At 40.0% G+C, this 13,969-nt stretch overlaps 1 protein-coding gene across 4 annotated transcripts in view; it reads left to right on the forward strand.

Annotated features, from left to right (window-relative positions):
- The window catches only part of LOC114548901 (endonuclease V), a 124,759-nt gene that overhangs the window by 19,395 nt on the left and 91,395 nt on the right, over window positions 1-13,969 (forward strand). For all 4 annotated transcript variants that reach the window (XR_003691449.1, XM_028568935.1, XM_028568943.1 and 1 more), the window contains one exon: window positions 598-769. Coding sequence is in view for 3 of the 4 variants with exons in the window: in XM_028568935.1 (XP_028424736.1) it covers window positions 598-769 (172 nt within the window). In the remaining variant the exon portion in view is untranslated. The remainder of the gene's footprint in view (window positions 1-597; window positions 770-13,969) is intronic.

A 13,969-nucleotide genomic window follows, 5' to 3' on the forward strand; every position in this document is an offset into this window, starting at 1 on the left:
TCTAAATGAGGGCGCATTTTGCGTGGAATACCTGCAGAACAGGGACATGGAAGTAGTAGAACTTGTGTGTTGTAGCAGTGTTTTGCCATTGAGAACGAGGGGGCTAACCCAGAGACTGAAGGCAGAAGACATTCAGAAACCCTTATCTCACTCAAAACAGCATGGATGGGTTTTTTTCCAAGTTTGTATGCGTGTGGAAGCACCAGAGACACAAAATAACACCCCAAATCCCAGACATGTTTTAATTTTTTCATAATATGGGCACTTTAAGAGTGTCACAGTATGCAGTAAGCAATCAACACAAACACTCATTTAGTCATTTGTCTAGCTTTAAATGGACAATTTGCCTTTTCGGTGTCACACCCTATAAAAGACAGCTGTGACAAGTGACACCAAACACACCGGACGTTACGATGTGGGACCACCAGGTATGTTTTTCTGGTGTAAAATAAAAAAAAAAGTGTTCTTAGCAATTGATTGAGTCATTGTTCAAGTTAACTATGATGAAATAGTAAGTGATAGCTGTGGGTGATTACTGTGTTGTCATTTGTGCCCTGTGATTGCACTGGGAGACTCAGGAGTGTGTCCTGTGTGCAGCGAGCAGGCCCGTCTCAGACAGCAGGTGGTGGAGGAGGACACTGAGGAGTGGCAGACTAGTCCAGACTTCTCTGGCCTGGAGAGAGTCGGAGGAGTGGACCTGTCCTTCATCAAAGGGGACGATGTCAACGCCTGCGCCCAGCTCGTGGTACTCAGCTACCCGGACCTGGAGGTGAGCTGTCCCCTCACTATACCCAGTAGTTATTACACATGAACTTCATTTCATTTCATTCATTTTATTTATAAAGGACATTAAATCAACACATCTGTAAATGTGCCAGTGTTAGCCAGCCAGCTAATTTTCAACTGTAGTCCTTTGGCCAGATGTTTAGAGACCAGAGTGACTTTAGTACAGGTTAAAATTTACAGACAGAAGACAATAAGATAGCATAAAGACAGCTAGAGCAACAAATAAGCTTTCTCAAGAAGTCATGCAGAGCAACAGGAAGTAGCAGGATATTAGTACAGTTACACATCAATAGGATCTACATTCAGTACAGGAAGCCATGCAAGCATCAAAACACAGCCAATCAACACAGATTAGAGCCATCTTCTTGCACCATGCAGCCATGCAAAGCAGTAATAAGAAATGATGCTGAGAAAGTCTTTTATACATACCCAGGCCATGCAGAGCTGACTATATCTGACAACGGCAAGACAAAAGACATCTATAAAGCTCTGTTGGCCTCCAGTGGTGACAGGTGGGAACAGAATGCATTTGCTGAGTCCCGTGGCACAGTGTTCTACCACTTACATATTTTATATGACAGAACCTGCATTTGCCAGACAATGTCATATTTTCACAACAGAGACAAGAAAGATCACCGAACATATTCAACATATAAAATTTAAATATATACAATATATCGTTGCTTTTGTGTGAAAACTTTGTATGTCCAAAAGCGTCGAAAAAAATTGAATTGAGCTATTTACCTCAAACAATGTCAGACCAAATCGCCTCGTCCCTGTTTAAATATTTGTTAAACCCACAGGCAGACGTGAAGGGTGACCAATAGCATTTATTTATGAAAAAAAAATGTAAAGGATGACAAACAATAATGACGTAAAACACTATCACAATATTAGATTTGGCCTTTAAAGTAGTCTTGCTAACTTTCTTTGGATTGTTGAATGCACTTCTTCATTTGAAATGTACAGTACTGCTTCTTTATGAATCCTTAAAGCTAACTGCACAAGGAAGACTGTAAACACACTTTACTCAAATGACTCATTCTTTCACCAAGGCTGGCTGGTGGATTTGGCAGCCATTGAAGTCATTTGAAATATTTTTTTTTTTTATAGTTCTTTAAAAATAAAAAAGGGAACTTGTATTGGGGAAAATAAAACTACTCTGGGCTGAAATTTCCTAGTAACCTTACCAAAAAGGCTCAGGATGCTGCAAATGTTGGTATAATATGAAAATGGCTGGTGGATTTAAGACCAAAAATAATAATTTATTGAATGAATCAAATCTGAACATATGTGTCAGTGGCTTGTTGATCTTTACATTGTTAGTTAATTTCCTATCCTGGCCTGGGACACACATTCATACGGTTTGATAAAGTACTTATTGGACTTTAACTTATCATTGCACTTACAATAACGAACGTAGCTGTCCTCAATTTAGGTCATCGTGTCGTCTCTCATCGATTTTTCCTGCATCCACCGTGTGTGTTTGTGTGTGTGTGTGCGCACGTAGTTGAGGGGGGAACTGAGCAGCCCCGCCCACTGCAGAGAGCCGACAGTATTAAAACAGCAGCTTCAGCAACTTTAGAGTGAAAAAACGTTACAGCGTACATTGATCTTAAAATGTATACATGTTGGCAGGACGGTCTGAAATGTTTTGCACTTTCGCTGTACGTTTAGTTGGTAAATGTGAGATGTTCGAGTCAGACACACACGTCTCATCAGAAACAAGGAAATGATCAACCCGTGGCCGTTCTCACTCCCGCTTGGTCATTGGCTCTCAGAGTCACATACTGACGACACATGGGACTGCTGGGTTTGGTTAAAGTCGCGGGAAACTTCAGGTTATTGGTCAAATTTGCGGAAAATTTGCGTGATTGGTCAAAATTGCGACTTGCACTACATTCACAGTGATTGGTTGAATTTGCGTGAATTGGTGCTGACCAGGGACCAACTATGTTTCTCAGAGCTGTTGCTTCCTCCTGTTTTCCTATTTCCATATTAACTTAATTACTTAAAGTTTTTAACAAACAAAAAACATCTGGCATATTACACATTTACTTGTTCTGTATAGAGTCAGGTACTCCTTTTGTCCTAGCTTGACAAAACTGTCCTGGACCTGATAGACTAGATGCATAGAAAACATCAGTTAATGTACACAAGAGGCTGAAAATGGAACACTTCATTTTCTTATTTGCTGAACTGGATTGGCCAGGTGTACCGTACATTACACATATACAGGGGCGTCGCACCCGTGGGGGATGTGGGTGTTTTAACACCCACACTTTTCCCGGTGAGAGGGTTCAACACCCTTTCTTTCTGCGTTTTTTGTGAAAAAAAGTCCGAAATACACATTTAAGTCTTTATTTTACTACAGTTTGTCTGTTAGCGTCGGTAGATTTCTCCTAAATACAACAAAAGTTGGCGTTCTAAATCATCCCGCTGCTCCGCGATCGCTGTCTGCACCCTGTCATCACATATACCGTTGGAAAGCTCTCTCTCTCCTCTACAATGCTGTTGGATCCAAATATGGTCATTTCCTTTTTATCAGCAACCAATCGTGAAAGTAAAAGGGGGGATTTAACTCTAAATGCGCAATCTCATTGGCTGATGCCAATTTCTGACAACATGATTTACTTAGAATGGTCACGTGATGCGCTCTGACATTTCCGCGGTAGTTCAGAATGTCAAAAGAAGTGCGTCGAAAACCTATGAAGGTAAATATGGTGCAAAACGTGAGAGCTTGTAGAATACAATGTGAGAACTTGCAAAACAAAAAATATGAACTTGTATGTTAAAATTTGCACTTGTAAAATTTAAATTTAATTAATTAATTAAATTTAATTGATGGAAAATGAACCTGAGTAAAAAAAAAAAAGTACACGAGTAAATGTTGCATTACAAGTTTGCAGCTGTCATTGTGTTCATGCAAGTATCAATCTATACATTTGTGAATATTTTTTCTACAAGTGCAAATTTCAATTTACAAGTTCAGATTTTTTTTACAAGCTCTCGTGTTTTTTTCTTTTTGTGACTTCAAATTCAGATCACATGTGTGAATATTTTTTACAAGTGCAAATTTTAGTTTTACAAGTGCAAATCTTAACATACAAGTTCAGATTTTTGTTCTGCAAGTTCCCTACATTGTATTCTACAAGCTCTCACGTTTTGCACCATATTTACCTTCATAGAAAATGGTCGAAAATCACCTCAGAGAAGACGAAAAAAGTTGTTATCAGCAACAATACACAGGGGATTACACAATAAGACAGCAGATGATGAAATGTCTTCATATAGTATGTCGATGTTTAAACTGTCGTTCAGAAAACAGGAGTTTTCAGACAGCGGAGGTAATCAGTCTCTCTCTCTCTCTCTCTCTCTCTCTCTCTCTCTCTCTCTCTCTCTCTCTCTCTCAGCAGTTTACAGAAATGTATAGCCTACATGTCATATATTAAATATGTAGGTGTCACATATATACTATTCTAATATAATTACTATAAAATACTAAACAAATCTGTAATTTTGGGATCCTAAGTGGTTGTGAGTCCCTCAGGCTGTGGCAGGCAGATCCATGTTTAGCTGTCAGTAGAGCTGCTGTCTCCTCTTTTCTGGTGTAAATCTCTTAGTGAAGATAGTTTTTCCCAGTGGAGGAGGAAGTGCATTTCTGTCTGACCCAGTTGGTGCTCACTGAGCCTGTCTCTCTCTGACCTGTCTGTCTGACCCAGTTGGTGGTCACTGAGCCTGTATTTAGTATGGATGGGAGGTAACTGCACCTTTTTAACTTCACTAGCAACGTTAAATGAAAGCTAATATGTACGAGTAGTTTCCCATGTAAGAAGTATAACATTCCGTAATATTAGCTATGTTATAGCATTCATAATAAATGGATTAACGGATCATAATATAATTACGTATGTGGTAATTTGCATAAATAGCACAACAGATCTAAACATTGGGTATAGCCAGGTGAAATGTAAAAGTAAAAAGACTTACTGTAAAGGTCTGAATGGAACCCATTTGGCTACCCATGAGCATTAATACATAGAGGCAGGAAGAAGTGCTTTAAACCAGTATTGATTATTGAGTGTATTAAACCAGTAGCCTATTATTTACTGGCTGAGTCAGTGGGACTGTTTCTGGGGGATGAGTCTGAGGGAAGAACAAGGGTAAGGAGAATGCAGAAGACAAAAGGTAGGTACAATAAAAAAGTGAACCCCCAGAAACAGTCCCACGGACCCAGCCCCAAACCCCATCTCTGCAATAATAGGCTAATTAATAAATGCTGGTTTAAAGTACTTCTTCCTGCTTCTATGTATTAATGCTCATGGGTAGCCTAAATGGGCTCCATTCAGACCTTAATATTAAGTCTTTTTCTGTTATATCTCAACAAGACATTTTCACCTGGCTATACCCAATGTTTAGATCTGTTGTGCTATTTATGCAAATTAGCACATACATAATTAGATTATGCTCTGTTTGCCCATGTTAACGAACAGTACGACACCGTTCTCTCTACACAGACTTTAAACGCAAACTTATTTTTCGTGTGTTCCGAGTGTGTTTTTATGCTATTCTAGTATCACTCATTTAAATGGGAAGCTTTTTATATCTTGTATGTTATACATTTTGTACCCCTCTGTCATTGTATCCATCGTTTTTATTGTTAATAAACAAATCACATCCATCCCCCTCACTTTTGAAAAGCTTGCTACGCCCCTGCACATATACAGTGCAGTATGAACAAATAAGTACTTCATACATACTTGACCTGCACATATCCATGACATTTTACTCGAGGCAAACTGTAAGATCACTGGGAGATGTTTTAAAATCGAGGGTATAAGTTTCCTTACCTTGGAAACAGAAGTTTGACTAACAAACATCTGATCTCGAGGTCCAGTTTTCTAGCTTTTGGTGAGCTACAGTACTTCACTGTACTATGTACAAACCTAGGTCTTAGGTCCGTACTTAATTAATATGGTGATAACTGAGCTATCTCCATGACAACTGGGTAAGCTTAAACTGCTGAGGCAGATCATGAGCTTGTGAGGCTGCAGTAAGCTTGAGTTCAGATTTTTTGTTGTTGTAATTTTTGTATTTTTGAGTCATTTGCACATTAGCTTATAAAACCTTGTATGTAACCCATATTCAAACCTGTATTAATTTGTTTGGGTTTACTGACCAGCAAAATTATCAATCATTTAGAGCAGGGGTCATCAACTACATTTTTTCAAGGGCCAGAATTTTTCTAAGCAGACACTCTGGGGGCCGGACTTTCAAATAAAGAAAATAAAATGTATTTATACCTAATACGCCTATTCTTGTTTGAAATTTTCACTTTCTTACTGAATTAATGCTATTCTTTTTTTTTTCTTTTACATGTATTAGTTTGAGCAAACTCCTAAAAAACATGGAAACTCCATAATGATAACTGGCTCTTTAACTAGAAAATGATCTCAGATTAGGAGGCAGTTCACTGAGGAGTGATGGTTAAAGTCTGATTATGGAAACATTATTGTAGTATGCAGCATCCTGATTGGTGGAAAATGCTTGCAGAAAGAAACGGCTGTTGTCAGGTAAACATGTCACTGTCAAAGACGCTGAAGCGAAAAGTTGAGGTGGAAAAGCCAAAAGCCCAGCTTTAATGATGAACGACTATGCACTCGTCATGTATGCCTCATTTGCAATGAAAGATGCTGTTGCAAAATAATACAAGCAGCATCATCATCATCAAGATCAGCTCTACGAAACCTTTCAGTCTGGATTCCGCTCTCATCACTCTACTGAAACTGCACTACTTAAAGTAACAAATGACCTCCTGCTTGCTTCTGACTCTGGTTCCCTCTCTATTCTCATCCTACTTGACCTCTCTGTCGCTTTCGACACCATTGACCACTCCATCCTTCTACAACGTCTAAAAAATCTGGGCATCTCTGGTTCAGCGCTCTCCTGGTTCACCTCCTACCTCACCAACAGATCCCAATTCATATCCATCAACAACTGTACGTCCCATACCATACTGGTCAATCACGGAGTCCCTCAAGGTTCAGTGCTAGGTCCTCTTCTGTTTATCCTGTATATGCTTCCCCTTGGACTTATCATTCAAAATCACGGACTCAAATTCCGCAGTTACGCAGACGACACACAACTATACCTCAGCACTAGATCCATCACTCCTGCCACAGTATCAACCATCACAAAATGCCTCTGCAATAAAAACCTGGATGACTGCCAATTTCCTTAAACTCAACTACAACAAATCTGAAATCATCATCATTGGTCCAAAATCACTACTCGCCTCCTCCCAAGATTTTGCTCTCTCCATTGCTGGACATACAGTCAACACCTCACTCCAGATCCAAAATCTTGGTATCATTTTTGACCCCACACTCACTTTTAAGCCCCATATCCGTCATATCACCATAACTGCCTTTTTCCACCTACGTAACATTGCTCGTCTTCGGCCCACCCTCTCGACATCTGCTGCTGAAACTCTCATCCATGCTTTCATTACATCAAGACTTGACTACTGCAACAGCCTCCTATATGGTCTCCCTTCATCTGTCTTACAAAAACTGCAATACGTTCAAAACTCTGCTGCTCGCCTCCTCACCCACACCGGTTCAAGACAACACATCACCCCTGTCCTTCAACAGCTTCACTGGCTCCCTGTACAACAGCGCATCCATTACAAAGTTCTTCTCACCACCTACAAAGCTTCAATAATCTGGCCCCTCTATACCTCACAGACCTCTTACAGCACCATCGCCCCTCCAGATGCCTTCACTCAGCAGACTTAAACCTCCTCAAACCCATCACCAAATCAACCCACGAACTCTGGGGGACCGAGCCTTTGCAATAGCTGCCCCCACCCTCTGGAACTCACTCCCCATCCACATCAGAAACTCGGACTCACTGAACACCTATAAAAAACAGCTCAAAACTCACTTGTCTCAATTGGCCTATCCATAATTTACTTATCTTGTTTGTTTGTTTGTTTCTTTCTTTCTTTCTTTTGTTTGTAAAGCGTCTTTGAGTTCCATGTAAAGCGCTATATAAAACGTATGTATTATTATTATTATTATTATTATTATTATTATTATTATTATTATTAAGAACTCGAACATAACGATTGCGTCATTCACGTGCATATTAAGTAGCCACTTATGATACCTCCATAGATTTACCGCTCCAGCGGAGTTTGGTTTGTTCAGCCAGCAGTGAGGTTTACAAGAATTTGTCAAAATTTCCAGATTCCCGGCAAACTAAGATAAACAGTTAGACTAAACACCGACAGCTTTTGTTTTAGCTTGTTTGTAAAATTCGCTATTTGCAGAGTAGAGCTGTGTTTGCGTAAAACAGCGCGGTGGATAAGAGTGGACTGAGCAGACAGAGCAGATTGAACTATCGCTTTCTACATGTTGATGCCGGTCTACACAGGTGAGTGCATTGATAAGTATTGTAGCCTATTTACAAAAAAGAGACGCGCAAGTTCATCTGCCCCAGCGGCCGTTAGTAACTCTTTCTGTATCGTTCCCAGTCAGGTGCTGCGTGTTAAATTAACGCACACACACATCTCGGCTCAGCTGTGTGTGTGGAGCTCGGGCATCGCTGTAGAGAATCCCGGCATGTGAATAGAGATGTAAATACAGGGGGCTGGGTTTTTGCTCTAAATGCTTGAAATGATAAATAACAACGCATTTTCTCACATCTCTTTACATTTTGTGAATTCATGATTACTCTGCGGGCCAGACTAAAAGCTCTGGCGGGCCGGATGTGGCCCGCGGGCCGCCAGTTGACATTGGCTGATTTAGAGTCATATTTCTGTCTGCCTGGTGAATATAATATTAATTTTCCTTGTAGTTCTTCAGCTGCCAAATGCTAAATTGTGTTCCCTAGCAAGTCGCTATTTTTGTCTTTGTGCTGTTTGCTGCTGGGATGGTAGCATACAGTGGTTTTATCAGAGCTTTTTAGACTTGAACAGCTGCCTGCTGCTGCTGGAAAAAAGGCTGATGAGCAGACTGAACCAAAACAGGAAAAGTTTGCAAAGCCGAAAAAACAATTCGCTTAAAAACGCAAAAAAAAAGAACTCTAGAGCTGAGGGGAACAGCAGAGTTGGGTTTTAATTCTCTGTAGGCTCATCACGGCGAGTGACACCTTTCACATTACGCCATCTGATTTATTGTCAATGTAGTCTCGCTTTGCCAGACCTTCCTTCACAGCGCTGTGGATGAGGGTCTGGCTAGTCCACACAGCATTCCGGGATGCGAGAAAAACGTGCTCTGGTTTATTTTATTTCTTTAAACCAATCACAATCATCATGGGCGGCGCAACGGTGCCTCTGCAGAATAGCCTCTGGAAGGAACTTGTTTTGGTGGAACATCTGTACGTTCAAAAGTTGTTTTAGTAAAACTTACATTGGACAGATAGTCTAGCTAGCTGTCTGGATTTACCCTGCAGAGATCTGAGGAGCAGTTAGCCATAGTCCTCACAAATCCACCGGAGGTTAGAACGCCAACACAAAGGAAGCGAAGGGTAACAGACATCCGGCCAAAATGAGGGACATCCGGCGGAATTTCCAGCGGCACCGGAGCAATCCTGGAAGTGGAACAACGTGGATATAGACTATTGTTGATTTAAACATTATAGATCATTGCAGCTTTAACTTTAACCTGTAACCCATATTTACATTATTTGAAGTTATTTTTCCGTCTAAGTTGTATTTGGTTCATCGTACGAGGAGAACAGGAGGATCACCAATCTAGAATCAAAACAAATGGGGTTGGGGGTGTTATACTATGCTATAGAAATGCCAAATGCACTGTAATAGTCAATGTACCCACTATCATAAAGGAATTATATACTGTATATAAGTACCTGTGAAAAGCCAGAAAGCCGTTATTTTTATTTATTTTTTAAATACTCCAAACTCATTAATTTATTTTAATTAATTTTCTAATCACTTGACCTGCGCTCCCTCTGATGGATGTGATGAATTTTAATACCAAACCAAAAAAGTTGGTGGCTGTCTAATTTCATCCAACTACATTTTTGAAGCCAACCGAAGCACTTAAAGCTCTTGGCAAGCATAGAAAGCAATCTTAATAAATGGGGAGCCGAGCTTTAATTTACAATACAGCTCACGGTCCAGTCTTGTTAAACCGGCTGTTGTTAGAGTGACCTTGGCAGTCCCAATTTTTCATTTAATTTACTTTTTTTTGTACAGCCTTTCACACGCATTCCTCCTCCCTGGTAGTTATCTGTGAATTAGCATGGGCTGCTGGCATCTTCTCATTATGTAACCCATTATAATTAATGACATTTGTCACTGTACGTTGTTGATACACAGACCCTATGAGGCTAATGAAATGTTCAGATACGCTGTCCAATAATATCATTATGTTCCCCGCTTGATTTCATTTTACTCTAACACTGCCACCTAAGGCTATTTGTGACACTATAATAAGGGTAACATGATGCACACAGTGTGTCACAGAAATATTTGCCATTGGCATAACTTAACACCTTCTATGCACGGTTTCAGTTCAACTTACAAAGGCAGTTACAAGTAGTATTCAGATCCTTTACTTAAGAACTAATTCCACACTGAAAAAATACTCCGTTACAAGTAACAAGTCCTGCATTGAAAATGTTACTTATGTAAAAGTATGTAAGTATCAGCAGGAAAATGTACTTAAAGTCACCATCACCCTGGTCTGGTCATGGTCTTGACTCTGTCTCAATACACCCTGGTCTTGGTGAGGACTTGGTCTCGGTTTATGTGGTCTTGACTACAACATTGCCAGTAGCACTCGCCTCCACCATCAACCAGCAGCCAATCTCATTGTGAGAAGTATGAGGAGAAGGTGCATTTTGCAGTACAGACAAACAGATGATAGTCGAAATGACCACATTTGGATATTAACTCTGTGACATGGTCCAAAAAACTGACGGCAACATGCAAAACATTCAGCTCAGAAATGACAAGTGATTGTGATTGTGTCACAGAAATAACGCACAAAGGCAGACCTCTTCTTTTTTAGATTTTGCTTTTATGTCTTCTGAAGTTTATTTGAAAGTAAAAAAATGCCAACTTAAAAGAGCATTTATGATTTAATGTTAACTGACATTGAACCAAATGTATTGCCATTCAAAAATTTAAACTTTTCAATAAATTCAGCATGCAAAGTTGACCATGTTTTTAGATTAGGAGCAGTGTTGGTCATCTTACTTTAAAAAAGTAATTAGTTACTCAGCAAAGTAACTGTGACGTTATTTTTTATGTTCTATAACGCTATTACGTTCTATAACATCTTTAACGTCAAAGATGTTTATATTAACTGATTGAAGAATAAAAACACTATATACAGTATCACCTGTTGCTGACCCGAAAAATCGAGCGTTGATTGTTTTAACAGAGTGGCTCCGTCTCCTTGGCTGGAGCTCACGCTAGCTGCGTTTGGGCTGGGGGTTGGGTTAGCAGCAGCAACAAGTGTTGTGTTAGCATGTGTTGATGTGAGGCGCTTCATAAGATTGGAGTTGCTTGAGGCAGACGTGGATAAAGTCTTTTTTCCTGGGCATAGCCTGCATGTTACATAAACATTCTTGCCTTTAATTTCAATGAGCGAGAAGAAGTGCCGGTACTTCCAGTTCTAGAACGCTACCTTAGAATTTCCCTGGATCGTCGCCATTGTCGCTGTCTTGTGTTTAGTGGTAGTCAGAGCATGCAGTGAGACATCGTGAGCAGGGCATCCACCCACCCAGCCAATCATCATCGTATTTGCAACGGTGTCATCATCCCCACCCCTGTTCTCTCCAGGCAGCTGGTGTGTAGCCAAAGCCTGACACCTCCCGCTTCATTCAACCAAGTAACGCGCCACTTTACATTCTCCGTAATGATACCGGCGTTGCAACGATGGGAAAAGTAATTAATTAGATTACTCCGTTACTGAAAAAATAACACCGTTAGTAACGTCGTTATACTTAAACGCCGTTACTCCCAACACTGATTAGGAGGACTCATTACTAGAAAACTCATGTTTTTTTTTTTTTGTGTGTAATGTGTGTGTTGGTTAGGGTGACCGTCAATCAATGATAGGATGGTGACGTTACTGCTATATGCAAAACAATTTAAAATAGTGCTGTCAAACGATTAAAATATTTAATCGCGATCAATCGCATTAATGTTATAGTTAACTCGCAATTAATCGCAATTAGTCACACATTTTTATCTATTCTAAATGTCCCTTGATTTCTTTTTGTCCCATTATTTTTGTGGTGTTGTAGTTTTTCTAACGTTACTAGTTGTTGACAAGCCAGAGCCACATCCAGATGTAGGGTCCGGGAACTCACCACTGACGGAGCTCAATCTGAGGGGCGGGATAAACGGTTGTCTTTCAAATTCCCTCTGCACGAGTTTGGTTTTTCCAGCTTGCAAGCCAACGGAGAGTGCCTAGACCCCCCTGGCTGCAAATTACATTTGCTGCCGCTAGGGTGCGTCTAGATCAGTGTTTTTCAACCTTTTTTGAGCTACGGCACAGTTTTTACATAAACAAAATCCCGCGGGACACACCCAACCAAAAATGACAAATTGTAGCCTAATAATCAGCACTGTTTGGAATAACACCGTTTAAAAGAATGGCGTTAGGTAACGACGTTATTTTTTCAGTAACGGGGTAATCTAACTAATTACTTTTCCCGTCGTTACAACGCCGTTAACGTTACTGGACGTTAAATGCGGTGCGTTACTATGCATTGATTGAATAAACTGTGTAATCCGAACGCATCGCTGGCTCACAGCTAGTGAGGAGGTGGGTTAATAACGAGGTAAGTGATTATGATTGGCTAAGGCAGAGTCATGTTTCATGGTAGCCAATCAGAGCCAGTGTTTTTACACACATGCCAGCACACGCGCCACACACACACACACACACACACACACACACACACACACACACACACACACACAGACACACCAGCTAAACAGAGATTCAATGAAGCAGCAGAGATTGCGAGTCAGGAGCAATCCGAACAATCATTTTTCTTTTTATTGCACTATTTGCACATTTACACTGTACATTTCATATTTGATATATTATTTGTTTTTATTATATATGTTAAAAGTCTTGATAATATATGATGTTGTTTTTATTTGTTGTTTGTATACCTGGAGTGGTAACAAAAATAATTTCCCCCTGGGATTATTAAAGTATTTCTGATTCTGATTCTGATGAAAAATTGGCATTTTCAAGGTGGAGATATAAGCACTACTTCAAATTCATTGTGGTCAAAGGCAAGAATGTGCATGTAATGTCCTACATTATGTCCAGGAGCGAAGACTTTGTCGACTTCCGTTATAAGCAACTCTAATTTAATGAAGCATCTCACAACAACACACGCATCTACAAAGCTAGTGGCCAAAAACACCGATAGGCTACCTCCACCACAGATGATAGCTCGCCATCCACTAGCAAAGAAGGACTCGAAGCAAAGTTTACTTTTGTTGTGAACAAAACACTTGGAAGTACAGGTTGTTTACTTGGCCAGTTGTCTCAGGTTGAGAGAGCTTGATTTAATTTGCTAGAGTTAAATGCACTTTATATGGTGTAACTGTTAACCTTTCTTACAAAGATAATACTTGAAGTGCAGGATAAACCTCTTGCTGTCTGTCGACGTGCAATAAATATCGAAAGTTATGTACAAACACCTGCTGTTCTACTCATTTCAACTGACTTGTGAAAACTGCTCAAAAAAATCCAAATTCTTTGACATATAGCAACTTTTTTTTTGTAACAGTAACGCAAATAGTTACTTTCCCTGGTAACGAGTTACTTTTATTATAGAGTAATTCAGTTACTAACTCAGTTACTTTTTGGAACAAGTAGTGAGTAACTATAACTAATTACTTTTTTGAAGTAACGTTCCCAACACTGATAATCAGAAACCGCATTTTTCCTTTTTTAAAATGTATCGCTTTTGCAGGCTTACATCGATGATCTCGGCCCTACTGTTTACATCCTGTCACTGTGGGATGCGCGCAAAATGTGGCAGCAGGAGACTAACTTTTTTCATTAAGAGCACAGTGGCCCCCAACTGAAAATTTTAGGGGCACAACCAAAAGGTGCTGTAGAAATAAAGTTGCCTTGCCTTACAACCTCAGCCTATCAGTCAGTCACCAGGGCACAGA

The sequence above is a fragment of the Perca flavescens genome, chromosome 2 (genome assembly GCF_004354835.1).
Source record: "Perca flavescens isolate YP-PL-M2 chromosome 2, PFLA_1.0, whole genome shotgun sequence".
Taxonomy (NCBI): Eukaryota; Metazoa; Chordata; class Actinopteri; order Perciformes; family Percidae; genus Perca; species Perca flavescens.